This window comes from Anopheles funestus, chromosome 2RL (genome assembly GCF_943734845.2).
Source record: "Anopheles funestus chromosome 2RL, idAnoFuneDA-416_04, whole genome shotgun sequence".
Classification (NCBI taxonomy): Eukaryota; Metazoa; Arthropoda; class Insecta; order Diptera; family Culicidae; genus Anopheles; species Anopheles funestus.
In genome coordinates this window covers 46510579-46538072 of record NC_064598.1, presented here as the reverse complement: position 1 = coordinate 46538072, position 27494 = coordinate 46510579, and the positions used below count along the sequence as shown (strand labels likewise).

The following is a 27494-nucleotide window of genomic DNA, read 5'->3' as shown; positions in this document are numbered from 1 at the left end:
GTCTATGTTCAGAAACTCACCTGTAACGGGCTTGGTCCTAACACATCGCAAGGTCAATCTCCTCAATGGAATTGACCTCCGTATCGTGGATCTTACCGTCCATTAATCGCCCAAAACGTGCCCATACAATACTGTGATAATCCTTACGCCATTGAATTGGTCCACGGCTTGCTGCAAAGGCTATCTCAGTACTGAGTACTCAGTTCTGAAAAATGATCGGAATTGAGGTCGTCCAGCGTCTTTGGTTTATCGATAGCGACGATAGTTAGGAAAAGATCTAGTGTACTACCAGATCATGAAGACGAAATATAGGTCGAGGTGTCCGGAAACTCGACCTTGAAGTGACCCCTCTGGACATGTTCGAAGAGAAGTCTGCCGTTGCAGTTTGAATGCATGTTGTTCCACATGCGATGACGAGCATTCAGGTCGCCACCCTCAACAAGCTTAACGTGTGTCCTAGTGATGGTTGTCAGGTGGCGTTTGAAAGCAGCATCGTGACCAAGATCATGCGAGCAATACACCTTGGAGCGAGCAATACACCGCGACGAACATTATCGCATCGGTGGATGAGTGGACTTCTGCACTAATGGTTTCTAGCATGGTCGTGTTAAAGCTAAGTAGCTGAGTGTAGCGTAGCCCTCGTCTAATGGCGATAACTACCGCTCCTCCTCGGGTGGAAGGACCCCGACGATCCATCCGTCTAATAACATATCCAGGCAACGCAAAATTTACGTCTGGCTAGAGGTGCATTTCGGTGATGAGTGCGACGTCGATGGTTTGGCGTCGAAGAAAGTCAGCAAGCGGAATTTTCTTCGATCTCACGTAACGTGCTTTCCAGGTTCCTAGTCGTAGTGTCTTCCCCGATTCGACGATTCCCCGATGCGACGGGAACGGCATGTGCTGAGCCGTTCAACCATCGTTGAAAAGATCTGCATCAACGTTACAGCGTCGTGGAAGTTGTTAGCCTCATGGTTTAATGGGGTAGAGGTTTCGGGTATGATGTCATTTTTGCTACCATGGCATACTGCATGCCGGTTGAAACGGTGACATGATGAGATTTCATTCGTGTCGATTCAGCGGCCGGGGGCTTCTTGTGTACAGCTGCCTGGCTCAAAATGCACTAGATATAGGCAGGCTGAGTATAAAACTGTGTCTTCATTTCTACGCTTGATGCGAAAAACTTCAACGGGTTTCATGGCATAGCATTACCGTAGCTCGTCCATGATCTCGGGGGTATCCATTAGCAGCAAAGGATTACCGCGAAGGACAGCCTTGAATGGTTTTTCTTTAGGCATATCATGCGAAAAAAATTCTGTATCCCTTTTGCCTTCGAGGTACTTTCTCAATTGTTGAAAATCCTTCACTGTTTTCACAAACAACTTGACTCCAATTCCGACGCATTGATATTCCACGCCAGGAATCTGTTTCAAATCAGTTTCAAGCTGATTTAGGGAAGGTTGTTTCACAACCACAGGCGGTGGTCGTACCTTCTTGTTTGCAGGTGCAGGTGGCGTACCGTCATTTGGAGCAGCATTAACCGTTAGACGGCGTGCTTCTCTCCCGTGTTTTACCGTTACGAATCCTTCTTCTTGCTCAGCATCACCAGAGACATTCTGGTTTTCGCTCTCAAGCGTCTCTTTCGATTTTTTTGGAGCAAGCTTCATCGGGTTTGCGAGAGGGACGTAGTAACTCTCTCTTTTTGCGTTTACGCATCGGGTAACACTCTCACGCACTATTGATAGGAGATAGATTATTTCTACTATAACGAACGAATGGGAGATAATACACGCTAGGGCTGGATGCAGAACTACTCGCTTCGACGTTTCAGATGAGGCTGATCTCTCGAAAGAAGCGTCCGTCCCCACGCAGGTGCCACGTAACACACAATGCTGTTTCCAACGTTACCCAGGGTGCTCCTTCTGTTGTCATTTCGGTCGCACTTATTCGACACTAGAGCGGTCAAGGCTTTCGTGATACGTGATGCCCTGGTACAAACCTTCTCCAGATGCCAGCTGTGGTACTGATTGCGGCCGAGCTCGACCCCAAGGCACTTCAGCGTCTGGATACGATCGTGTGTGTGCCCCGTTAAAAGTTGACCTATTTGCGGCTTTGTGATCAGTGTAGTTCAGACCTACACCATCCATCAAACTGTCGATCGTCTCCAGGTTCCTTGTAGTAAGGGCTCTGATTTCCTGTGGGTCCCTCCCGATTAGGGATAACGCCACGTCACCAGCAAACCCTGTAATATTCGCACGCGTCGCCAACAGCTCCAGACGTGGAAGATTGTCGTACATGACGTTCAGTGTTGGTCTTAAAACCGAACCCTGGAAACACCTGTCGATACTGGTAGCGAGACAATTCCTTTATTCGTCTCGTATTGGAGCGTGGGATTCGTGAAGTAGTTCCGCAACAGCGCCTGGAGGTAGAGTGGATGCAAATATCATGTACGATAACTTTAACTTCGTTTACGAACTACCACACTGTCTAAAAACAGGTGAAGATTATGTTCTTCTCTTGCAGCAAAAAAGGGTATGTACTATTGAAAGATTTTTTTTAAATTATGTTTGGAACGACGAATGATTTGTGATTCTTGGTCTAATCGATTTCATCATTCAGTCGATTCTGACTCGTTTACTGCCCGTTCGCTTTATTTATTCATATATATTTATTTATAAACTTTTAAACGCCATTGCCCTGGTTGTTGACCCGATAAAGATGCTTATTATTAAAAATTAAAAATTAAAAATTTAAACCGTCGTCGCGCTGCGCTGATGTAATAGCTTCTGGTTGTTTTTGCTGTAAGTAATACTACAAGTATGAACTATAAGTTCTTTCGTGCCGCATATCGCATACGTTTTCGCTTTGAATATCGCATACGTTTGCTTTATGTCCTTTAAAGTTGTGCCAAAACGTGGATTGTTGTGTTTTGATGAACTCTTTTTTTGTCTGGTGGCACTATGGTAAACTGCTTGAGTAATGGTGCGGTTAACAACTTTCTTTCTAAATCGAAAGTAAGCAGTATAGCAGGTATGCTAATGGTATATACAGGTAAACTGACAAGAAACACCCCGAAACAATTGAGATATCTTTGTATTCGATTATAAGTCGCGTTCGTTCATTCAGAACGTTCATGTGCTGCTGCACTCAGCGCAAAACAGACTACTAAATAAATTAAGTAACGAATCCGAAGATCTTCTCCTATTTTGAGGCTACTGTCTTGGGGTCCTTTGCACCACTTTAACCGAGCGACCGGAGCCGGTTTGGTTAGCATGCAGCGTTTTTGCTCTCTACCACACTTCACACTTGTGCTCCGGGTTCATAGGAGAACCCGCGGGGCAGTTAAAGTCCTTTGCAAACTCGTGCATATTACTCAACGGACCGAGCACGCGGAACTGTCCGGGAGAATGGAAGCCCGTAATGATGCGCAATTTCATCGCCTCTGGACGGAATACCGAGCACCACGTCTGTGCGGCAGATAACCAGAACATCTGCTCCGGGCTGAGGTTTAGTCCCGGGAGGCGAGGTTCGGGTCCATGCTTTTCGGCCCACTTGCGGTACGCGTAGTACGCCTCTTTAACGCCACCATTGTCCGCAATGTTCTCACCCTGCGTGTTGATACCGTTCAGATTTAGCTTCACGTTCGGTTCCGTGTAGTTGCCATACTGTTCAATAATGCAACGAGCCTTCTCCAGATAAGCTGTCTTGGTGTCCGATTGCCACCAGTCAACCAGATTACCGTTCTTGTCAAACTGTCTACCTTGGTCATCGAAGCCGTGAGTAATCTCGTGACCGATGACAAATCCGATCGCACCATAGTTCATGTAATTCGGGCGATCGTACGAGAAGAGCTGACCTTGCAGAATACCGGCCGGGACCTCTGTGAATAGGAAACTTACGATCAGTAGACGATCCATTGAATTACAGAGTGTCTCACTTACGAATGCTGTTCTCGATCGGCGAGTAGAAAGCATTCACGATCGCTGGTTTAGAGTGCTTAATCCAATCAGTTTTGTTGACCGGCATACGTAGCTTCTTGAATGCTTTTGTCGTACCAAATTTGTTCATGTACAAGATTGTGTTCAGATAGTTGCTATCCGGCTGGAACTCCAAGTCCTTGTAGTACTCGGCAATCTTTCCATCGTCCATCAGTTCGTCCGGATAGCCGATGTGGGTAGCCATGGCCGAAACCTTCTCCAACGCTGAAGCGCGCGTTACCTCATCCATCCATTCGACCTTTTCCAGAATGTCTATGAACACGTTCTTGATGTCGTTTACCATGTCCAGTGCGGCACGCTTCGAGTCCTCTCGGAAGTACTTCCGGATGTATAGTGCACCGACTGATATCCGCAAGTTGCTAGAGGTAATGTCAACACATTCCTTCCATCGAGGCTCTTGCTCTTGTTTACCGCTCACTGTGGTACTGTACTGCAGTTGTCGCTTACGTAGCTTTTCGGTTAAGAAGAACGACGAGAATCCGCTGATGCGCCACATCACGTAGTTAGCCATTACGCGCTTTGGTGTGTTCTGTAGCAGCGGTCCCAATTCTTCCATGAACGTGGGTACACTCACAATGATAACTTCTTCCTCGCCAATCACAATGCCGGTGTCCTTCAGGATGGCGTTAAAGTAATCCAACCAATCGGTGTACGGATAGCGCTGTTGGAACTCTTTCACCGTCATAGTATTGTAGAGAGCGGTAGCATTACGACGTTTTTCGTCTGGCAATGAAATGTTGGCCAATGCCATCTCAAAGTTGAGTGAATCGAGCAATTCCCGTTTGGCGCGTTCTTCTTCCGCACCCAACAATACGGCCAAATCAACCATGTAGTCGTAGTAAGCGGAAACAATAGGGTTTTCCATGCCCTTCACGAGATACTCTCGGCTAATGCCTAGCGAAGCTTGATCAGTCTGGGAAAGAAGACGCGTAAAATGAAAGCTTTGATAATTTTTATCTAAGGGATCTCCAAGGGAATATCTGAGTGATATTCTCGCTTATAAACTTACATCAATGATCCGTCTGGTTGAATTCTTTGAATCGGTTACGATCGAGAATTCGAAGAAGAAATCCGTACTGTAGCCATTGTTTCGGAAATCCTTCACCGACTTCACCCACGACCAGGATGAATCCAGATCCCAGCTGTCTCCCTTCAGTACGGGCCATCCTCCGAGATTGTCCAGTATGTCCAACAGTGGTTTATTTCCCTTCTCTTCGATACGAGCTGTGTGAAAAGAATACCGCCATCTGTTAGACACCATTTCGAATATCGAGCCAAAAGAATTGTTTTCATCTACTTACTTTTGTTCATGCACAAGTTGTAGAAGTTCTTGGCGAGCTTGAACGGTGTCGCTTCACTATCGGAGATGTCCTCGCTGAGCAATGATCGGAGCTGCTGCTGCAGACGATCTTCAATCACAGAGAATGTGGTCATCGAAACCTTCTCGTCCGGGATGGTTGTTTCTTTGACAAACTTGCCACAGGCGTAGTTGTAGAAATCGTCACACGGTTCTACCTCCTGGTCCATCTGGTCGAGCAACTGTGAAGCTGTTCCAGTAAGGATGTAGCATTTAGTGATCGCATTTTTCAATGTTTCAAATCAATACTAACCAGAATGGATGCATCCTGGCGTGAGGCAGATATCTTCAACACTCTTCTCAGTAACACCGTTGTATGAGTTTCGATGGTTAGACAAAGCTAGGTCACGACCACCACCGGTCACATGTTGAGCCGACGTTGAACTACTTTCACCTGCGAGGAAGCAAGCAAATTCATTTCAGCAAAAGTAAAAATCAATAACATAAACATGGAAGTTTTTTTGATTTTCATCGGCAATCGTTAAAAATCATGGGCTTCACTGAATATAAAAATTAAATTGCTTTAGTAAACTTATACATTCTTGATAAATATTTGAATGAAATATTGAAAAGATCAATTAATATACTATTCGTAACGATTTCTAGATTATTTTTTCCTCTAAAATATTTAAATAAAGCATTCGGTCTCAAATACAGTCGTAACTCGGGGGACGCCTGTATATAAAATTCTCATGTCGCGATGTTAGTGTGCAAAGTCCTCTTAAACGACTGAACCGATTTGTATGAAATTACAGGGTTTTCTTTTGAGTTTACACTAGCCGCACACTTTTTCCTGCTCTGCGCACTTGATTTTTGACGCGGGTAGGCATAAAAACATGCTACTAGTTAAAAATCAAGTGCGCCAAGTAGGAAAAAGTGTGCGGCTAGTCTAAACTGAATGGAAAACCCTATTTTTCTTTTTTGAAAAATAAAACGCATGTTTAAGGGAGATGCTAGGTTTGCCGGGTAAGATAGTTTATATATGTATATAAAAAGGTGTAAAACTATAATAGTTTGAGGTTGATTGTATGCATTATCATTAGTGATCATTACTGTTTTCCCTATTTGTTGTATAGCTATGCTCTTTTCGAGATTTACTTACTTTGAATTCGGTCCGTCAGCACAACGGTGAGCAGCGATATAATTAACGCCACAACGGCTACTCCGCACACGACACTGATTAGCGTAAGAATCTTTTCCAGCGTGGTTCGGCGATGCCACCAGCTGGGATTTCTGTGGAGGAAGCAATGGGAGACAAGTGTGAGACACATACCGCTTATTCATGAACTGTTAATTCGCTAGAAAATAAAACATGTCATAAGTATTAGTATTAGTAAAAGGAAGTACGAAAGATTATGCAAGGGATTGCAATAAAGGTACCCTTCGACAAGCACTCAACAAAGGCAGACGTGTTTTTGCACACCGTTCGATGAACGAGCTACTGAACACAACTAAACTGGTCTGAAGTAAGCCGAAATAACTGCAGTTTACTTTTGACTGTTGTTGAGTGTTGTTTTGATCTAAGCTGAGTTTGAATAACATTCTCCAGGGTTTAAATTTTTCCGCACATACTCGTCCAGGACGACAATGCAAACTGTTCGCACAAGATAAATGGCTTTTGAAAGCTTTACAGGTTCTCTACTATCATGAGAATGTTGAATCGAAAAGCAAAAGCATTTTTGTCTGGTTATTGCTTCATAAAATCTGTTTCGATTAATTTCGACACGCGCATCCAAACTTGTCAGCCGGCAGCGCGAACCCAGGTCAGCTGCCGTACAGTGGCGCAAAAAAATACTTTCCTACAACTGGCTTAGAAACCGGTCCTCCCCCAAAACCGGTACCAATGATGAGTTTTATCGCGATTTGGCTTAGTTAATAAACTTCAGTTTTTTGGACGCATGTCTTCCAGGCTATCACAAAGCTGTACTTGAATCATATGCATGCGATCGAAAAAGTGTTTGTCCACTGTTGGAGTTTCGTTGGAGTGCGTTTTGATATCGGGATGCCAGACGCTGTACGACTTAGTCCAAACAATATATTTAACCCCTCTTGTATTTGAAAATGGCGGTACGATGGCATTCAGGAGATGTGTTAACATTACGTTGGTTCAGCTCTTCTTGGTTATACAGATCGTCGGTGTTGAATGCAATGAAGCTCCGGACAGTGTAACAAGTGTTTGAAGTCAATTTTACCTACTACCCTATAGCCCGTGGCGTGATGACTTTCCTAGGGAAACGATTAGCAAACAAATTAATATGATCGATGATGGGACACTTGCGATCATCGTTCTGCGTAGTTCGTGGAATTCGGAATAATATTACTGTGATGATTTATGTAGATTGCTTACTCAACTAGAATGTTGTATCCAATGGAAGAAATAATGTTGCTTGAGGAGTTGTGAATATTTTAAAATTCTTGAAAGTTATAAAAACTCAACATTTCACAACTTCGTTTATCAAGAAAAGCCATTGATATTTTCTCGAAACTTATGGTTTGATTCATAAGCGATATTTGGGATATTCTTGCTTATTGGAGTATCATGCAGCAGGGACATTTCAGGAATAATTTTTCGTTTCCAATTTTTAAGACATATATGTAAGTTGAAGCAGTAAACATTGCTTATCTGCTTGAAATCTATCAAAAGCCACCATTGCGCATATATGAGAAGGATATATTTGTATAACTGGTATCATCATAGCCAGCCTAGCTGGTCAGCAGAACTTGTTTGGACTGCAATCCAAGCATCAAACCTGTTGCAAAATTTTACAAACCGTAAAGTGGACATAATACATTTTAAGAGGTTGCTCATTCTAAATTCGGTGTTTTGTTCAAAGGTTAAAAAACCGGTTTTTTGAGAGCAATACTAAAACGAAGAAACGTTCTGCCCCTCAATACGTTTATCTATAGACAGATAGTGAGAATTCCGACATTGGAAAAAATAGATTTTGCTTCTCACATTTTGCCTACATTTCTTCTAACTGAAAAATGTCTGCAGATATTGAACCACTCACTAGTTTCGTGCAATTCTTAGAGGTGAATCTTTTCAAGAACTTCTACTTCTTTTTACCTATTAGTTACAGTTTATATCCTCAACACACACCCGAACAAGATGTGGTGGGGTTGCAATAAACCTACAAGCCTTTAAGGCAGATAGGAAGATGTATGGATAACCATATACTCAACATACTATCATTTGGTGCCTTGGTATATCATTAGAATTCGGAATTTGTTTTTGAGAAAAATGATAAGTCGGGGAGATTTAATTCCTTAATAAATTGTACAAATCTCATAATTGGTGGTACGTACTTGATAACCGTCGGCATTGTATTGCTGGCTTTTTAGGCTGGGTGTTGCAGTACAGCTAAGGCACCGATCGATGCGAATTTCACTTTTTCCACAGATCACTTCACGAATTACGACCACTGACCCCGGCAGTTTCACTTTATCTTGATAGTATATTCCTGCACAGGCAAGAACATTTCACACTATGGGATCTACTGGAACTTGCATGCTCGTCACGATTTCTATGTGTAGTTACCTCTCCACCACAATTGCACAAAACCTCCGTTCCGTGGAGTTAGGGATGCGCTAACCACACTTACGAAATTCTTATTGGTACCTTATATTGAAAGTTTTTAGAAAAGTTTTCCATTCATAAATACGTACACACACACACACACTCAGCGATTCCACGATCGTGTATGATACACAACAGAATAAAGCGAAAGTACGACCGTTGCGCGATTTCGCACTGCTAAGGAGAAACTGAAACGCTTCGTCTGCAAGATGCGAGCATTTATAGCACCGGGTGTAGTTCGCGCTACTGCCCTCTAGTAGTAGTGTTGTTCTTTTCTCCTTTTTCTCTTGGGCCCGACTCAGTGTAGGGGTTGTCGGAGCGCAGTTATTTGTTTGGGACGGTTTTGCTCTCGGTTACCGGGAACACCGGTTGGCTCGTTTGCGCTCTCCGAAAGCTCTCTGGCAATTGAGATTCTGATACTCTCTCGAACTAATATGTACGGCTTGGATGGTATCACAAACGATCCTCAATCCCAACATCTTTCTGGTATAGCGATCTTCAAAGCTCTTTTTAGCAATCAATTTAGCAAACAAAATTCGGAAATCCTGGATCGGGACCGGGTATTAACACTCCTCTGAACGGTCCGGACCGATTAAATAACAATTCCGAAGATCTTCTCCTATTTTGAGGCTACTGTCTTGAGGTCCTTTGCACCACTTCAACCGGGCGACCGGAGCCGGTTTGGTTAGCATGCAGCTTTTTTTCTCTCTACCACACTTCACACTTGTGCTCCGGGTTCATAGGAGAACCAGCGGGGCAGTTAAAGTCCTTTGAAAACTCGTGCATATTACTCAACGGACCGAGCACGCGGAACTGTCCTGGAGAATGGACGCCCGTAGTGATGCGCAATTTCATCGCCTCTGGACGGAATACCGAGCACCACGTCTGTGCGGCAGATAACCAGAACATCTGCTCCGGGCTAAGGTTTAGTCCCGGGAGACGAGGTTCGGGTCCATGCTTTTCGGCCCACTTGCGGTACGCGTAGTACGCCTCTTTGATGCCACCATTGTCCGCAATGTTCTCACCCTGCGTGTTGATACCGTTCAGATTTAGCTTCACGTTCGGTTCCGTGTAGTTGCCATACTGTTCAATAATGCAACGGGCCTTCTCCAGATAAGCTGTCTTGGTGTCCGATTGCCACCAGTCAACTAGATTACCGTTCTTGTCAAACTGTCTACCACGGTCATCGAAGCCATGAGTAATCTCGTGACCGATGACAAATCCGATCGCACCATAGTTCATGTACTTCGGACGATCGTACGAGAAGAACTGACCTTGCAGAATACCGGCCGGGAACTCTGTGAATAGGAAACTCACGATCAGTAGACGATCCAATGAATTACAGAGTGTCTCACTTACGAATGCTGTTCTCGATCGGCGAGTAGAAAGCATTCACGATCGCTGGTTTAGAGTGCTTAATCCAATCAGTTTTGTTGACCGGCATACGTAGCTTCTTGAATGCTTTTGTCGTACCAAATTTGTTCATGTACAAGATTGTGTTCAGATAGTTGCTATCCGGCTGGAACTCCAAGTCCTTGTAGTACTCGGCAATCTTTCCATCGTCCATCAGTTCGTCCGGATAGCCGATGTGGGTAGCCATGGCCGAAACCTTCTCCAACGCTGAAGCGCGCGTTACCTCATCCATCCATTCGACCTTTTCCAGAATGTCTATGAACACGTTCTTGATGTCGTTTACCATGTCCAGTGCGGCACGCTTCGAGTCCTCTCGGAAGTACTTCCGGATGTATAGTGCACCGACTGATATCCGCAAGTTGCTAGAGGTAATGTCAACACATTCCTTCCATCGAGGCTCTTGCTCTTGTTTACCGCTCACTGTGGTACTGTACTGCAGTTGTCGCTTACGTAGCTTTTCGGTTAAGAAGAACGACGAGAATCCGCTGATGCGCCACATCACGTAGTTAGCCATTACGCGCTTTGGTGTGTTCTGTAGCAGCGGTCCCAATTCTTCCATGAACGTGGGTACACTCACAATGATAACTTCTTCCTCGCCAATCACAATGTCGGTGTCCTTCAGGATGGCGTTAAAGTACTCCAACCAATCGGTGTACGGATAGCGCTGTTGGAACTCTTTCACCGTCATAGGATTGTAGAGAGCGGTAGCATTACGACGCTTTTCTTTTGGCAATGAAATGTTGGCCAGTGCCATCTCAAAGTTGAGTGAATTGAGCAATTCTTGTTTGGCGCGTTCTTCTTCCGCACCCAACAATACGGCCATATCGACCATGTAGTCGTAGTAAGCGGAAACAATAGGGTTTTCCATGCCCTTGACGAGATACTCTCGGCTAATGCCTAGCGAAGCTTGATCAGTCTGGGAAAGAAGACGCGTAAAATGAAAGCTTTGATAATTTTTATCTAAGGGATCTCCAAGGGAATATCTGAGTGATATTCTCGCTTATAAACTTACATCAATGATCCGTCTGGTTGAATTCTTTGAATCGGTTACGATCGAGAATTCGAAGAAGAAATCCGTACTGTAGCCATTGTTTCGGAAATCCTTCACCGACTTCACCCACGACCAGGATGAATCCAGATCCCAGCTGTCTCCCTTCAGTACGGGCCATCCTCCGAGATTGTCCAGTATGTCCAACAGTGGCTTATTTCCCTTCTCCTCGATACGAGCTGTGTGAAAAGAATACCGCCATCTGTTAGACACCATTTCGAATATCGAGCCAAAAGAATTGTTTACATCTACTTACTTTTGTTCATACATAACTTGTACAAGCTATTGGCGAGCTTGAACGGTGTCGCTTCACTATCAGAGATGTCCTCGCTGAGCAGTGGTCGGAGCTGCTCCTTTAGACGATCCCTAATCACAGAGAATGTAGTCATCGAAACCTTCTCGTCCGGGATGGTTGTTTCTTTGATAAACTTGCCACAGGCGTAGTTGTAGAAATCGTCACACGGTTCTACCGTCTGGTCCATCTGGTCGAGCGCCTTCGAAGCTGTAACGACGTAACGACGTAGCATTTAGCGATCGCATTTTTCAATGTTTCAAATCAATACTAACCAGAATGGATGCATCCTGGAGTGAGGCAGATATCTTCAACACTCTTCTCAGTAACATCATTGTATGAATTGTGATGCTTGGGCAGAGCCTTGAAACGAATTCCGGCGGTCAAGGGTTGAGCTGACGTCGAACTACTTTCACCTGTGAGAAAGTGAGTAAATACATTTTAAATACAACATAACACATATATGGAACAACACAAACATGGAAGCATTTTTCCTTTACGGTGAGATCTGTGAAGGAAAAATGAGAATTATTTGGACATGCCGTTAAAAAGCAAACAAATAACCTCAAAACCTTAATAGGGCAATGTCGCAAATTTCTGTACACTGTTTTTGGGAAGAGTGATTATTTGTTTTTTGCACCCTGAAGGTGGTCTATTTTTTATATTCTTTTTATGTACAAGCATTGAACTTCTGAGTCATTCTAAGGCAAATAGTTGGTCAATAGCATGATGTTAGACTTTCATAGCAGAACGCATGGAAAATATTTTGGATCAATACTTTTTTTCTTTGTTTCTTTAAAACGGCCTGGACGTATCAACCCTTGCTACGGGTGAACGGTCTGGATGGGATTTGATACCCGGTAATCGCGTTTCCCAGGGTCAATAATTTAAAAAAAAAGTTTTTAATTAACTCTCACTAACCGTTAAATTTTAAAGATCACTTTTACTGCCTCGTAAAATCTGTTCTGTAGCCCCAGTATAAAGTTTTAATACTTAGAACACTTAATAGGAATAGATATAAAGGTGTAAAACTATAATAGTTTGAGGTTGATTGTATGCATTATCATTAGTGATCATTGCTGTTTTCCCTATTTGTTGTATAGCTATGCTCTTTTCGAGATTTACTTACTTTGAATTCGTTCCGTCAGCACAACGGTGAGCAGCGATATAATTAACGCCACAACGGCTACTCCGCACACGACACTGATTAGCGTAAGAATCTTTTCCAGCGTGGTTCGGCGATGCCACCAGCTGGGATTTCTGTGGAGGAAGCAATGGGAGACAAGTGTGAGACACATTCTACTAACCTGGCCTGAAGAATGCTGAAATAACTGCACCTTGACTATTGTTTTGATTCAAACCGAGTTTGATAAGCATTCCTTAGGTCATGAATTGTTAATGCATGAACAGCAGATATCTGCTTCCGAAATGCCTACGCAAATGTTATCGGAAATAACAGCAGCTTTACTGGGTAAAGAGGTGCAGTTATTTCGGTGTGATAATTGCATTTTACTTTGAAATTTTGTTGCTATTGTTTCTTGACTCTTTTAGTAACGAGACTTGCTCATATTACAAGCTGCGCACACAAGACAAATGAGGTTTGAAAGCTTGACAGGTTCATTCTGTATATAACTGACCTAACACGTGTAGTTTCCAAAGACGCCTGTTTGCTGTATGCCGATGATGTCCGAATATTTACGTCTGTCTCCGTTCTTTCTGACTGCTACGTTTTACAAACCATCTGTGATAATTTCTCTAACTGGAGTGCACTAAATGACATTTGTATATCTGTTGGCAAATGTTGCGTTATCACATTCCATATATCAAATAGGATCGTAAATTTTTCATTGACGTTATTAAACAATACTATTCAACGCAATCGCAAAGTCCGTGATCTAGGGGATATTTTTGACAACAAACTAAGTTTCAGCCTGCAAATTGTTAGTCAGTAAAATTTACGCCCAGTTCTCCTGGCTAGATTAAACATTTACGCCTCAGCTCAAACTCTTAGAAAACGTTCATATTTCGCTCCTCACCTTCGTGGGCAACCGTACAGTTTTAATAACCCAATCCTAGTATTAATGAGAAGGTTAAACAACGTTACGAACTTTTTGATTTCAACTCGTCCTCGTTAACATTTAAAAATAATTTGTTGCTTTTATATGCCATTACTACTAAGCTTTTTATGTTTATCATTTAGTCAGTCTTTAGGCTGTCTGTGTGGCCATACACTCATTCGATTAAATAATAATAATAATTACAATCGTGTGAATGGTGTGTTGAAAAGCAAAAACATTGTTGTCTGGTCACTATTTGATTCGTTGCATCATCAAATCTCTTTCGATAAATTTCGACACGCGTTTCCAAACGTGTCGACCGGCAGCACGAACTCAGGTCACCTGCCGTACAGTTGCGGTAAAAAACCTGACTTTCCTCACAGGGCTTAGAAACCGGTCTTCGTACGAATGTTGAATGTCATCCCGATTTGGCATAGTTTACTTGTCTTTTTTGGACGTATGTCCGAATCAATCGACGAACATCGATTGATGTGTCTATTACTCGTCCGACGTTGGGTTGGGGTTGGGTGGCGTAATGATTTTGCTATGGAAACGATTAGCAAGAGAATAAATATGATCGAAAATGGGACATTGACGATCAACATTTTGGGCAGTTCGTGGATATACCTTTATGGCATATAGGTGAGTCCTTTGGATAACCAATCACTCTCAAATGACCGACATTCAACACACTATTACTTCCAGCCTTACTGCATCATCAGCGATCGGACATTGTATACAAAAAATGATAAGTCGGGGAGATTTAATTCATAAAGAAAGTGCACAATTCTCACAATTGGTGGTACGTACTTGATAACCGTCGGCATCGTATTGCTGGCCATTTGGGCTGGGTGTTGCTGTACAGCTAAGGCACCGATCGATGCGATCTTCACTTATTCTTCCACAGATCACTTCGCGAATTACGATCACTGACCTCGGCAGTTTCACTTTATCTTTATAATATATTCCGGCACAGGCAAGAACATTTCACACTATGGGGTCTACTGGAACTTGCATGATCGTCACAATCTATATATTGTGGTTACTCACCACCACAATTGCACGAAAGCTCCGTTCCGTGGAGTTAGGGATGCGCTAATCACACTTACGAAATACTAATGGGCACCGTATATTGAAAGTTTTTAAAAGTTCAAAGTTTTCCATTCATAAATACGTATAAACACGCACTCAGTCAATACACGATCGTGTATGATAGACAACAGAAAAAGCGAAAGTAAGACTGCTTCGTGAGGTCGCACTGCTACGGGGGAACTGAAACGGTTCGTCCGCAAGTTGTGAGCATTTATAGCACCGGGTGGAATTCATGCTACTGCCCTCTAGTAGTAGTGTTCCTTTCTCCTTATTCTCTTGGGCCCGACTCAGTGTAGGGGTTGTCGGAGCGCTGGTTTTTGTTTGGGACGGTTTTACTCTCCGTTACCGGGAACACCGGTTGGCTAGTTTGCGCTCTCCGAAAGCTCTCTGGCAACTGAGATTCTGATACTCTCTCGAACTAATGTGTTCGTCTTGCATCACGTATCGCAAACGATCATCAATCCCAACATCCTTCAGGTATAGTAATATGGCGAAGATGATCTTCAAAGCTCTTTTGAGCAATCAATTTTAAACAATTCGGAAATCCTATTCTAGTCCAACGCTATTCAACATGTGTTAAATATTTTTTAAGGTAAAGAAATATCTTTATAACATAACAAATTCGCTGTGATCGCTTTCGTTATGCAATTGAAACAAATCGTAAAACGGCAAAAGGGTGTAAAATAAATAATATGAAATTTGAAATATTTCATAATGCGCGTTGCATAGATTCAGGCGCGTTATGGATGCGTTGCGAAATGATTCAATTTTTGTGTGTAACGCTTGTGTAACCTTAGCTGATGCATCAATTTTACGTGTATTTTCAGTAGCTTTTTTGTTCAAAAATAAACATATAAGTAAAACACAATCCATCTATGTTTAACAAGTAAGGATTAATAAAAATTTAATGAAATGCTTGATAGTTCTTAGTGGCTGGTACATTTTTGATCATGTAACGTTAATGATGCAACGAATAGTTAGATAAGCTCGAAATTAACCAGGTTGCTTAAAAGAAGAGAACGACTTTAATAGCTGATATTGCCGTAATAGCAACAATAGTTCCTTTTAAATCATGTTATTTAAATTTAATGTTTTATTTATAGTCCATTTTGGTATAGATTATTACGCCTAATATACACTAATACGCCTGTTTCTACATCAGGAGCATTATCAAATCTTTCGATATTCAATACGGCGCTGAATAAAAACCTATCCCGGATGCTATTCATCAACTTGAGGGCTCTTTCTACTCTTTCGCTCTGCTTTTTCGTGCTTTGCATGCACACTTGTGTGAAAGGATAACGTATGGGGTCTTTCTACTCTTTGCCTTAAATTCGAATGTAAAATGGGCATTCAACTACTCATGTTCCAACCGTACATATTTAACATTTCCGTAACATTCTTCCTAAATTGCGTATCTTTCGGTTTTTAAGTAATTCTAAACCTTCTATCACGCGCAAAAGCGGTATATGTGTAATTTTGTAAACTATATACTCATCTACTGTCTTACATTTCAATTCAAATGTCGAATTGGACATTAACAGCACGGGTAAAAATAATCAACCGACATCAACCTACTATCATAATACATTATGTTTGCGTTTTTTTTTTGTTTTGTTTTAGTGTTATTATTATGCTGTATCTATCGCTGTAGGTCATAGATTGGAGATCCCTGCCATAAATTATTATCCAACAACTGTCGTGCAATTGTAGGCCCATTTTTTCGCCTTACTCCATTCCAAACACCAAACACCGCACAATGTCGGAAATATTTTGCACCAAATTGTATGTATAAAAAAACAACGAAACTATACGCAACAAAAACCTCCCAGTCGAACAATTCAGGCATTAATACTTGCTCGAATAATCAGCAACATTTTGCGATGTGCAAAGATTTGTCCAGTTGAAGTTTAGCTACTGTACCATATAGATCACGAACGGTTTATTCGCATTCTACCATTTTTTTTTCGATACAAAATGATTATTTTAACATCGATCATATATTTCTCGTTGTTTCTTCTCGCATTTGGACAAAGTAAGTAAACTAATTAAAACGAGGAGGTATTAATTATAAAACAATGCATTTTATACATACGTGATACTCTAAAAATATGGGTTTTGTTTGCATGATGAGCAGTGAAAACAAACTCTGGTAAATAGCAACGCTTCAGTATGCTACATGTTGCCAACGTACTGTAGATATCGCTAATAACTGTGGTGATTTTTTAATGAAACCTCACTAATAAGAGAGGTACTCTTCACATTCGTCACCACATCAGATGGTAAACCCAGCATGAAACCCGAAGCTCAAATGCCATGCTCTAGTAAATCTGTCGCTGTCCGATGGTTCGTAGTGTCAAGTGCGTGAGGTAATGGGATGACTTTTTCACACATTTTTTTTCCTCCTTGTTTGACCACCATTTTTGTATGCTTATTGGTCATACATAGCTTGACCGCGTAAAGTGTGACACATTCTAGTGTTTCGATGGCAAGTGGCAAAGAACATTACCGATGACATTGAAGGTTTTTATCCAGCGGCATGTGATTCTATTGTTCCTGTTTTTGTGCACTAATCCATCCATTGCTTAAAAGCAGAAAAATTACCCGCCCAGCTGTTAGTAGTGTACGTTCTGATCGGTTGTACGCGTCCAGTTGAAACTGTCGTGTGGTGAGAAGGTTATGTCGTTGGACGAAATCTGTTGGAAACTGCTAATGTTTCCCTGGCTGGTGAAACTAGCTCATTGGAAAGGAATCTGTGTGAATCATCTGCGCACAACGACACCATTCCCGTTCATAACACTGCCACCGAATTATACCTTTCCTGGATCGACTGTATCCGCCACGATACCATTTACACCGCTGACAAGTCCTTCGCTGACGTTCAGCACTGGAACTACCCCGACGGGGCCACCGTTTACTTCAACCACGTTCGCAACAGCAAGCCCAACCGCACCGTTAACGTTTACCACAGTACCGATAACGGCAACAGTTACCGTGCCCACATTTACCTCCACACCATTCAGTACTCAAACATCCACGTCTACCGTCATCGGTTCTACGTTTCCAACCAATAGTATCCCAAATTCGGGTGTTACTTCTACCCCAAGCACACCGCTTTTCCCTACGGTTACTTTTACTAATCCACCCACGGGTAGTACTATTCCTGGTGCTATACTAACGTCCACACTGTCACCCGTTACTCCCGTAACGGGTATATCACCGCTGCCAACGTTCCCAACCTTCCTTACGACGATCAATCCACCGATTCTTACCAGTACGGTTCCTTCCATAACGACCGTTTCCTGTCCACCGATTCCACCCACCTGTCCACCGTCTGTGCTAACGTCCACAACGTTTTCGGGCTTTGAGCCAATGCCTAGCATCGATCCTAGGCAAACTTTCAACGGATGTCCGTGCATTGATCCGCGAGCGATATTGGTGACTACTGCTAGAAGTTGAGCATTTGTAGAAAGTATGAACTTGGATTTCGTGACTAATGCAGATCAAAAATGCTTATCCGTTGACCCGCGTGTTTTCTTCTTCCAGATGACAGTTGCCTAACGCCAAACGCCCAGAACGGTATATGCATCGTGTACGTAAACTGTGACTTCATACTACAGCTGCTGATCCGTAACGCGAATCTGCACGATCCATCGATTGAGAACTATGTGACACAATCCGTTTGTGGTTACAGTGATGTGACACCCATGGTAAATTAAATAATTCCATACATGGATAACGTCGAAGTACGAGAGATTAAAGCGACCTATTTCCATTCTCATTTTCATTGTAAAGGTTTGTTGTCCAACGTTAAGATTCGCCCATCAAAGCACAAATACGACGAGTAGCGTCGTCACCAGCGCTCCAACCGTTACAACAGCACCCGGGTCATTCTTTTTTGCAAGCATTTCCGGTGGTGGATTCAATCCTAGTTCCGGCACGGTAGCGCCCAGCACTGGCACGATCAAACTACCCACCAACGATGCCGATCGCTGTGGTATGTCTAATGCAACGCATACGCGTGTCGTCGGTGGTGTCGATGCACAGCTGAATGCTTGGCCGTGGATGGCAGCATTGGGCTATCGATCGTCATCCTTCGAGCTAAGCAGTGGGCCCCGGTTTCTGTGTGGTGGTACACTGATTACTACAACCCACGTGCTTACCGTGGCACACTGCATACAGACAGGGCTGTACTTTGTGCGGCTCGGCGAGCATGACATTACATCGGATCAGGACGGTGCTAATCCGATTGACGTCTACATCCAGCGTTGGTTAGTGCACGAGCGTTACGATGAGAAAACTATCCACAACGACATTGCGCTTGTATTGCTGCAGAAAACGGTCATCATTAGTGAAACGATTAGACCGATCTGTTTGCCACTGGATACGAAACAGCGCACGAAAGATATAACGTATTACGCACCGTTCATAGCCGGTTGGGGTGCTGTGTCGTTCAATGGTCCTTCCGCTACGAAGCTGCAGGAGGCACAGGTGGTAGTGCTTCCGGTTGACCAGTGTGCCTTCAACTATAAGCTGTACTTTCCCGGCCAAATCTTTGACGACACGGTACTGTGCGCTGGTTTCCCCCAAGGGGGCAAAGACTCCTGCCAAGGAGATAGTGGCGGCCCGCTAATGTTACCCGAGGTTAGTATAGTGTGCAGTGCGTCTAGGCTCTTGGTAGGGATGATACACTGAGCATGCGTTATGCGTCACTGTCTTGTTGACAGTGATTAATATCCAATACACGCTAAAACAGTGCCAAGTGTTTAGTTTTGCACCTCCGGACAACTTCCACCAAGGACGTTAGTAGGTGAGGTAGCATACTAAACGTACTCTGGACGGCTGAATCATGCTGCTTGCTACCGTATTTCATTGATGGTTTTCTCGCTTTTGTTGCAGCTTTCAACGAACGGTCAGTACTATTACTACACCCTAATTGGGCTCGTCTCGTACGGTTACGAATGTGCACGTGCCGGTTTTCCGGGAGTCTACGTGAAAGTCACGTCATATCTTTCCTGGATCGAATCGAACATCAATTTCTGAACCTTATGTCCAAGATGGCGCTGGATGATTAATGAACTGCACTATCTAAACCAAGCTGTCCGATTTTTAAGGCTTACGTCATCTAAAGCAGAACACGTTCATGATCGTGATCATGATCAGCGCTCTTCCTACTACTACTGTGCATTCTTTCGCCGTAAAGATTTTACATTTGCATGGAAGAACTGTAGCATATTCCCAATTTCATAGCGTTTCGATTGTGTATGATCGTCCGTTTTGTCGATTTTTGTTTTGTTTTGTTTCTACTGTGCTTTGCGGATGCGGACAGAAATCGCACAAAACTCCACGAAGACGGATGCAAAAGTTACACAGAACGGGCCACCGTCTCGGAACCGGTTGCTAATGAGAAGACCAGTTTTATGGCTGGCGGTCTGTTTACCTTCCTTCAATTTCTGCTGCCGAATAAAATGTAAATTCAAGTTTAAGGCGATTCACCAAGCCGGTTTCCCAGTGGCCCTTGAACGGCACGGAGAGGTTGACAATCTTCACTTAATTTTTTGCTGGTGTGTGTATTTTGGTGTTTTTGCTACATTGCACTGACTGCGCTCTCGAAGCTAAAGTGCTGTGTGATAATAAAATTGACTTCTTTAGTGATTTGGGTCAATACAAACAGCTTAAGTGGATGGAAGAACTTTGTAAATGAAAGATCTTTTTATTTTTATTTTATTCTAATGCCACATTTAGATAGCGAACCGAGTCGAGAGTTAGTTCGTATCGGTCAAAAGGTTAAATAGCGAAATTATTTTTCTGTTTCTTATCATCACAATTATCGTTAAAAATGGATTGTGAATCCTTTCAGACAAAATGACAGTTCCGGAGGATTAGCCGGGACGACATTAAAGGCAGATGTAATAAATTGCGCCGTACTTGACATACATAGACACTTTAAACAAGTTCCAACGGGAGCCTTGAAACGAAGGAAACCTTCCTAGTAAAGTCAATGGGTATTACCATTTATTTAAAAAAATCGAGAAGCAGAACAAAACATAACAAATGGAATTTAAAATGCGTTAAACGATTGCAACTAGTTCTTAGTTACATAATTTTGTTGGAAATAAAAAAATGTGTTGTTTTCAAAAGTGATCGGTTAAGCAAACGATTGTTTGTTTTAAATCATGCACAAATCCTTTGAAGAAAGAAACACAAACAAAAGTTCAAGATCCTCGTGTTGTCGATATCATGAGGCGCATGTACAGAAGTGATCAGAAGTAAGTAAGATGTATAGCATGAGATTATGGCACCATCAATAATTCTGCGGACACGATCGGCATGTTAAATGCACGCTTTGACACGCCTGTTCACGATGCGACTGCCAGCCACGCTTCGAGAGATTTTATCGGCAACTGCATTCATTCAGAGATCAATTAATGCCATTGCTAAGCTTTCGTTGCATATGCATATTGATGATGGCTTTTAGTGTCTGGTTAGGGATCATTCAACTATTACGTAACACTGGAAGTTGGGAGGAGTGGGGCTTAGTACCTGCGTTAGTATTTGATGCACAGGAGGAGAGTGTATTCTTCTAAAATTCTGGAGATTTTTTATAAGTAGCAGATCTGACCACGGAACGGTTGTGTTTTCTATATTTTAGAAATGTCAACAAACTTGTTATACATAAAATATATAAATAAAAAATAAAGCTACATTTCTGTGTGATTTGCAAGAATTCACCTTGATACGATCGTTTAGCATAACGGTACATAAAAAGTATCGAACTGGTCTACTAGCATGATAAAACCAGTTAAAAGTCCTCTTTAATTTATGTAACAGGATGGTTGGTGGGGGATGAGAGGGGAAGCTTTCCGCATTACTTTTTGTAAGGGGGAGAGGAGGTCAAAATTTATCATTTTTTTGCTTTACGTAATATTTGAATCAACCCTTAGCTCGTTACAGGTGGAAAGAAATCATATGATGAATATGAATGATTTTTTTTTAAATTTTACATATGGAAATATTATGTTTTTACCTTCTTCAAGTGTTACAAAAAGAAAGCAAAGTAATTTCCCAATCACATGAGTAACGCAACACGTAGCAAATCCTAGCAGTGGAGCTCAAATAGACAGACTGTTTGTTTTTCGCTGTCTAATGCTTTGTCCAGCGAAACCTAATTGATCTTCCCACCCGACGGGGATTCCCAGACTCTCAGACCGATGAGAGGGTACCGATGCTGACTCCACTCTGATAGTCACACTACAGCGAATGCGCATCGTGGCAAAGGTTTTTGCAGCACACACGCACAGGAGCAATACACTGAGCCGTTTTTGGAGAACCGGTGGTCCTCCGAGAACAAGCGAGCGTGCGCGCTCGGAGCCTTATGAGTGTGTGCGAACGGTGACGATCTTCTCCCTTTCCCCCGTCACCCCAGCACTAAGGGTAGCTTCATAGTGGTGGTGGTGGTGGCAGTGTTTACGATCGCTAACTTCCGACTTCTGATTCGCAATTCTCTGCCAGGGCTGCGTGCTTAAAATCTTTACCGAAGAAACGGGTTAAGTTTAGTGTTGACGCTACGGTTGATCGAGAAGGAGGTCCACACCGTACATCGCGCGGTAGAAGATGTGCTGAGTGCTTACAAGTGTTTTTTTTTCTTTTCTTCTCTCTCACCGCGAGATTTCGAGATAGCAAAAAAAAAGTGAAGATCAAGATTTGAAGTCTACAACGTTACATAAGTGCAGATTTACGCGAGCATAATGTGGAAGTTTACGGTCATTATACTTTCCTGTATGGTTATAAACAATGTGCAGCCGCAAGGTACGATCGTCAATGATCTTTTTTTTTATCTCCATACGGTGAAACAGTGGTGTGTTACACTACTTCATTTCGAAAAACAAAACACACGATCATCTCACATACCCGCACAAACACAACACATCGGCGAGCTTGATCGGTGACCCTGAGGGAAAACCAGTGCCAAGGTCATACCAACTCCTTTAAGAAACAATCGCTCGAACCGTGGAACGATCACCTCCAATGAAATGCGCTTCAGTTCAAGTGCACCGAAACGTTGCTTCCAATCGTGTTACAACCGTTTTTTGGAAGGTTAAGTCCGGTTTGTTTGTTTTTTTCGGTGGTGAAATTGATCGGTTCACTGCTTTATCGCATGTTGCTGTCTTCCGTCATCGTTGGTTAGCGACTGTACCGAAGACAATTCATTTGCAAAGGTGAAGCGTATCATTGGCGTGGTGTTCTTCAACAATTTTCGTTAGCGAGTAGGTGGTTCGCCTCGACTGATACTGTAACGCAGCTCATGGTCATGGTCAAATGTGAGCCGTTTTACCATCCAATCGGTTTGCCACAAAGTTTGCATCGAGCTGGATGGTGTTAATCGATAACACACACACACCCGATCGAGTCGGTTATGACGATCATGATCAGGCTGATGATGATGGTGAGCTACTTGTCAAACAATCTCAACTGGTGGTGTCGGTCAGCTTGAATGTGCGATTTACTTGTTGACCGAAGGAGCCGTTCAAACGATTGTGGAACGTTACGTGAATGCTTGCCATTAATGCGAATGCTAAGCACTTCACTGTTCAAAACAATCAATTTAGAAGACCATGCGAAAACAGCAATTAATATGCTTGTGGAATGGAGTTGAACTACACTCTGACGCTGCTTGTGAGTGTATGATTATTTCGGACCCCCCTCAAAAACACAGGGTGTGTCGATAAATGTTCAATTGCACATTATCTGCCGATCATGCGAAGCTTCGCAACGTTATCAAAAACATGCGTGACACTAACATGCACGAAACAAGTCACTCCATTGTTCACTCGCTTCATACGGTTGTGGGGGGTTTGTTTTTTTTTTCGAGTGCCCTGTGCGGTATTGCTCACCAAACAACAAAAAAATGGTACGCCTCTTTCAGCTGGCAGTTCATGCTATACCCCGAACAGACAGATAGGCGTTTGCCAGGTGTTCCAGTACTGCTCATCCCTGATACGACTGTACCAGTACAATCGGAACCAGGAGACGGTAAACTTCTTGCTCGCGTCCCAGCGCAGCTGTGGCAATCGCAACTATAACGGCAGCCCGATCCTTTGCTGCAGTGACGGTGTGGAGTACGATTCCACTACAACTTCATCTCCTTTTGTAGAGGTAACGACGGCTCCACCAACGTCGCTGGCACCGCTGCGTACGGCCGATTGTGTTGGACCGGACAATCGCGAAGGATACTGCATAAGTATGTGTGGCGCTGTGTGGAGAAGCTGATCGCGTTTTAACGGCACACTAACGATCGTCATTTTTCGCAGGCATTCGCAGCTGTCCCGAGGTGCTGAATCAGTTCGTGCAGCGTCAGAAGGATCCCCAGTATGTGCAGTACGTACGGCAATCGAATGCGGTCTGTAACTACATCCAGCCGAACGTGTGCTGTCCGCTGCAGCGAGAAACTCCACCGGCACCACCAACAGCACCGCCACCACCACCACCTCCAGCACCGGTCACCGAGGCTCCACCGGCACCACCAACACCATCGCCACCAGCTCCATCTGGCGTAGGTCCGGCCAAGTTGTATACGCCCGAAACTGGCTGCGGGGTCAGTCTCGTGCAGCATAACCGTGTTGTCGGTGGGGTACCGGCTGAGCTAAATGGATGGCCCTGGATGGCACTGGTCGGTTACAAGAATGCTCTCGGCGAGGTTTCGTTCAAGTGCGGCGGTTCACTCATCACCAAGCGACACGTACTGTCGGCGGCCCATTGCATTCGGCGCGATCTGTAAGTAGAGCGCACTGTACACTAAACGCATGCAAGGTAACGTTCTATTCGATCTCTCCCCGGTCAGATCATCGGTGCGGTTGGGTGAGCACGATACGGCCACTGATACGGAAACGAAACACGTCGACGTACCCATTGTGCGGGTAAGTAACTCCCGAAGGTCGGGATCGGTGAAAGGAGTTTTGACTTTAACTGATTTATTCCCTTTTCTGCGCAGTACGAAACGCATCCATCCTACGATAAGAAGGACGGACACACGGATTTGGCGGTTCTGTATATGGAGTTCGAGGTGCAATTCAGCGGTAAGGATACGTCTGTGTTTGTAACGGTGACCCTGATGTGTGGCCTTCAACAAGCTACAGTTTAATCGAGATTTTTGTTCTCCCTTTCACAGATGCGATCAAACCAATCTGTTTGCCGCTGAGTGATACGATCCGTAGCAAGAACTTCATCGGCTACACACCGTTCGTGGCCGGTTGGGGTCGTACCCAGGAGGGTGGCAAATCGGCCAATGTACTGCAGGAGCTGCAGATACCGATCATTGCGAACGATGAGTGTCGCACGCTGTACGACAAGATCGGCAAAGTGTTCTCCCAGAAGCAGTTCGACAATGCGGTCATGTGTGCCGGTGTGCTCGAGGGTGGCAAGGATTCGTGCCAGGGCGATAGTGGTGGTCCGCTAATGTTGCCGCAACGGTTCGGTACCGATTTCCACTACTTCCAGGTCGGTATCGTGTCGTACGGTATCGGATGCGCCCGGGCTGAAGTACCCGGTGTGTACACGCGTGTGGCCAGCTTCGTCGATTGGATTCAGCAAAAGGTGGCGGAACCGCTGTAGAAACGTTTTGCCAGCGGCTAACGATTTTTTTGTTTGTGGTTTTGCTCAGACATGTTTTTTTTAATTTTGCAATAAATTGTATTATTAGTGTATGTTCAGTACAAAGTGAATGAAAACACCCGCCACGTGTTATGCTTTAATGCGCTTTTATTCTATCCGATACTGGCATTTGTACACCCTTTTACACAGACGAACGATAGTAGACGATAGTTAGCTTTATCATTTGCTTTTGTACCACATTTGTATTCCACCTCTTTTTCTCTTGCATATACAACTATCATTTGCTTTTTAAATGTTTATATTTGTTGTGCATAATTAGAGGAATTCTAACAATTTTACATTCAGTACAGTTTATGCGGCTTCTTCTGGTTTTAAAATTGCGACAGGGCTAACAGTTTATTTTGTGTTTTGAGTAAATAAGTCAATTTTATATTTGTTATTATTATTGCAAATTTTATCATACATACTGTTTGTAACACAAAAGTGTTTTGTTTTACATTATTTGTTCTATCGTTTCAATTGTTTTCCAATGATTTATGTCCACTTTTTCGTTTGTCCACTGTGCCATTCGAAAATAATTTTAAAGTATACTAAAAGTGAATCTACTGCAAGAGGTTTTTATTTATGTATTCTCTCTCTTCCTATGTTAGTTTTATTTTGTTTGTACGATAACAGAACTAAATGTATTAATTTTCTAAACTCAACGAAAAAAGGGAAAAAAATGACGCACAAACAAACAAATACCTACATTTATAAATAAGCAGTCCTATAGTTTGCTTTATTAGACAGTCTTTTGGGCGGAATTGGAATTTGCACTGGAGAGAAGGAGTTTTGTTTTCTTATTAATTTCTTACAAAAACAAAATATTTAACAAACTGAAACAAACTAACAAAAAAGGTGATTTTTTTTTTTTTTTAAATTGCCAAAAAAAGATTTCCAATTGCCTTTCCTATGCTTTTCTATTATGCTGCTTATCTCGTCCGATAGCAGCCTTAAACGGCATGTTGCACTAAAGTTTCTCAAGTAAGTACGTTGCTTTTGTTCCTAAATTGTTCAATAGCATGTATGCGGATATGAAATGTATTAAAACAAACTTTTAAAAAGTTTAACCGACTAGCACAACCTAAACCGAGATGCCTTGACCTACGAAAATTTTGCCAAATCCTTCACCAGAAAGCAAAACAGAATAAACAAAAACTTAAAAAAAATAGAACCTATTCCTACAGGCTATGATACAGTGCGTAAACGGTACTCTAAGTGTTGGTGTGAATCGTGCGTTGAGATCGGAGTTCAGAGATCCGGCGAGATGGTTTCCCGCTTGATGGAGATCGCTTCGCTGAGTGCTGGACTGAGTGCAAGGGCCGGATTGGCAACAGCAATGATGTGACCACCGGAGGAAGAGATGACTTGTACGCCCAACGAACCACCGATAGGATCCAGCACACGGGGTGTGTGTGCACGCAAGTCGCCAAAGTCGGGATCGCTCAAATCTCGGTCGGCTCCATTTCCAGCCTGTGGAGTGAACGGTACAAAACGATACAGTGAAATTTTCTCTTTCTTTTTTTCCTGGTAATATTTTTGTTGTTTTCCCCCCTTACTTGAACTGGTGACGAACTTGAATTGCTAAAACTAAATCGAGAATCTGTGTCATCAAATTCGGATCTAGTGTATCTGGAAAGAGAAAAGAACAGCAAAGAAACAAAAATATCACATTTAGTAAGGTTAAAAACAATTAAACTACACTAAACATAGGAACTATTCTACACATTTATGTTAGCTTTAAGTTCTCCAAGATCAAACAACCCACAGTTTGGTGGTGGTATTGGAGTGTTACATACAGGGTTGTTTTCACTTTCTGCTACAGAAAAAATACTCACGAAAATTTACTTGAATCAGTTAAATCGAAGGGTTTGTCACTGATCTGCTGGTAAATGGAGCCGCTCGAAATGTCCCGATTGTCATCGGAGTTTTCCTGGGAATGTGTACAAAGGCCAAGGGAATTAGTATCATCCAATATTCATTTTACTATTGGGTAACGTTTGTTCGTGCGAT

At 43.0% G+C, this 27494-nt stretch overlaps 5 protein-coding genes across 21 annotated transcripts in view; 3 read left to right on the top strand and 2 right to left on the bottom strand.

The window, feature by feature from the left end:
• LOC125765416 (neprilysin-2) overlaps nt 1–15000 on the bottom strand; it is a 61399-nt gene extending 46399 nt beyond the window's left edge. Inside the window, exons 1-8 of one of the 15 annotated variants that reach the window (XM_049430539.1) lie at nt 14550–14670; nt 12812–12942; nt 11958–12098; nt 11861–11892; nt 5297–5510; nt 5005–5219; nt 3939–4908; nt 3758–3877 (exon numbers count right to left, since the gene is read on the bottom strand). In XM_049430539.1, the coding sequence (XP_049286496.1) occupies nt 3758–3877; nt 3939–4908; nt 5005–5219; nt 5297–5510; nt 11861–11892; nt 11958–12098; nt 12812–12942; nt 14550–14581 (1855 nt within the window). In that variant the 5' untranslated portion in view covers nt 14582–14670. Of the gene's footprint in view, nt 1–2603; nt 3878–3938; nt 4909–5004; nt 5220–5296; nt 5543–5605; nt 5747–6454; nt 6586–8658; nt 10228–10288; nt 11259–11354; nt 11570–11646; nt 11893–11957; nt 12099–12811; nt 12943–14549 lie in introns of those variants that run through there. The other 14 variants (XR_007418556.1, XM_049430544.1, XM_049430536.1 and 11 more) reach the window with 14 other exon arrangements.
• A 1582-nt stretch (nt 15001–16582) lies between these two features.
• Nucleotides 16583–18361, top strand: LOC125765464 (mucin-2-like). Its single transcript, XM_049430648.1, has one exon. The coding sequence runs from the start codon at nt 17511–17513 to the stop codon at nt 18288–18290; it is 780 nt and encodes a 259-aa protein (XP_049286605.1). The 5' UTR covers nt 16583–17510; the 3' UTR covers nt 18291–18361.
• LOC125766058 (venom protease-like) lies at nt 18359–21679 on the top strand (the record flags this gene model as incomplete). Its single annotated transcript, XM_049431642.1, has 3 exons — nt 18359–18541; nt 18627–19475; nt 19731–21679. Coding segments are annotated over 3 exons (1176 nt in total), but the record flags the coding sequence as incomplete, so codon positions are not given.
• Nucleotides 21680–22268: 589 nt separating this feature from the next.
• Nucleotides 22269–25558, top strand: LOC125765439 (venom protease). Of its 2 annotated transcripts, none has more exons than XM_049430616.1 (6): nt 22269–22640; nt 23758–24072; nt 24143–24605; nt 24673–24748; nt 24823–24907; nt 25000–25558. In XM_049430616.1, exons 1-6 carry the CDS (start codon nt 22580–22582, stop codon nt 25440–25442), a joined length of 1443 nt encoding a protein of 480 aa, XP_049286573.1. In that variant the 5' UTR covers nt 22269–22579; the 3' UTR covers nt 25443–25558. The 2 variants fall into 2 exon arrangements, with proteins under 2 accessions (XP_049286573.1, XP_049286574.1); XM_049430617.1 differs by having other exon boundaries at nt 22270–22640; nt 23986–24072.
• A 798-nt stretch (nt 25559–26356) lies between these two features.
• Nucleotides 26357–27494, bottom strand: part of LOC125765425 (NGFI-A-binding protein homolog) — a 28371-nt gene continuing 27233 nt past the window's right edge. The window contains exons 5-7 of one of the 2 annotated variants that reach the window (XM_049430576.1): nt 27320–27414; nt 27041–27113; nt 26357–26954 (exon numbers count right to left, since the gene is read on the bottom strand). In XM_049430576.1, the coding sequence (XP_049286533.1) occupies nt 26733–26954; nt 27041–27113; nt 27320–27414 (390 nt within the window). In that variant the 3' untranslated portion in view covers nt 26357–26732. The remainder of the gene's footprint in view (nt 26955–27040; nt 27114–27319; nt 27415–27494) is intronic. The other variant, XM_049430577.1, reaches the window with a different exon arrangement.

Bases quoted from the DNA above. Each gene is read 5' to 3' on its own strand.
- LOC125765464 (XM_049430648.1), top strand. From the start codon at position 17,511: ATGTCGTTGGACGAAATCTGTTGGAAACTGCTAATGTTTCCCTGGCTG.
- LOC125765439 (XM_049430616.1), top strand. From the start codon at position 22,580: ATGTGGAAGTTTACGGTCATTATACTTTCCTGTATGGTTATAAACAAT. The intron at 22,641-23,757 runs GTACGATCGTCA...CGCCTCTTTCAG, and splicing joins AAACAATGTGCAGCCGCAAG to CTGGCAGTTCATGCTATACC. The intron at 24,908-24,999 runs GTAAGGATACGT...TCCCTTTCACAG, and splicing joins GTTCGAGGTGCAATTCAGCG to ATGCGATCAAACCAATCTGT.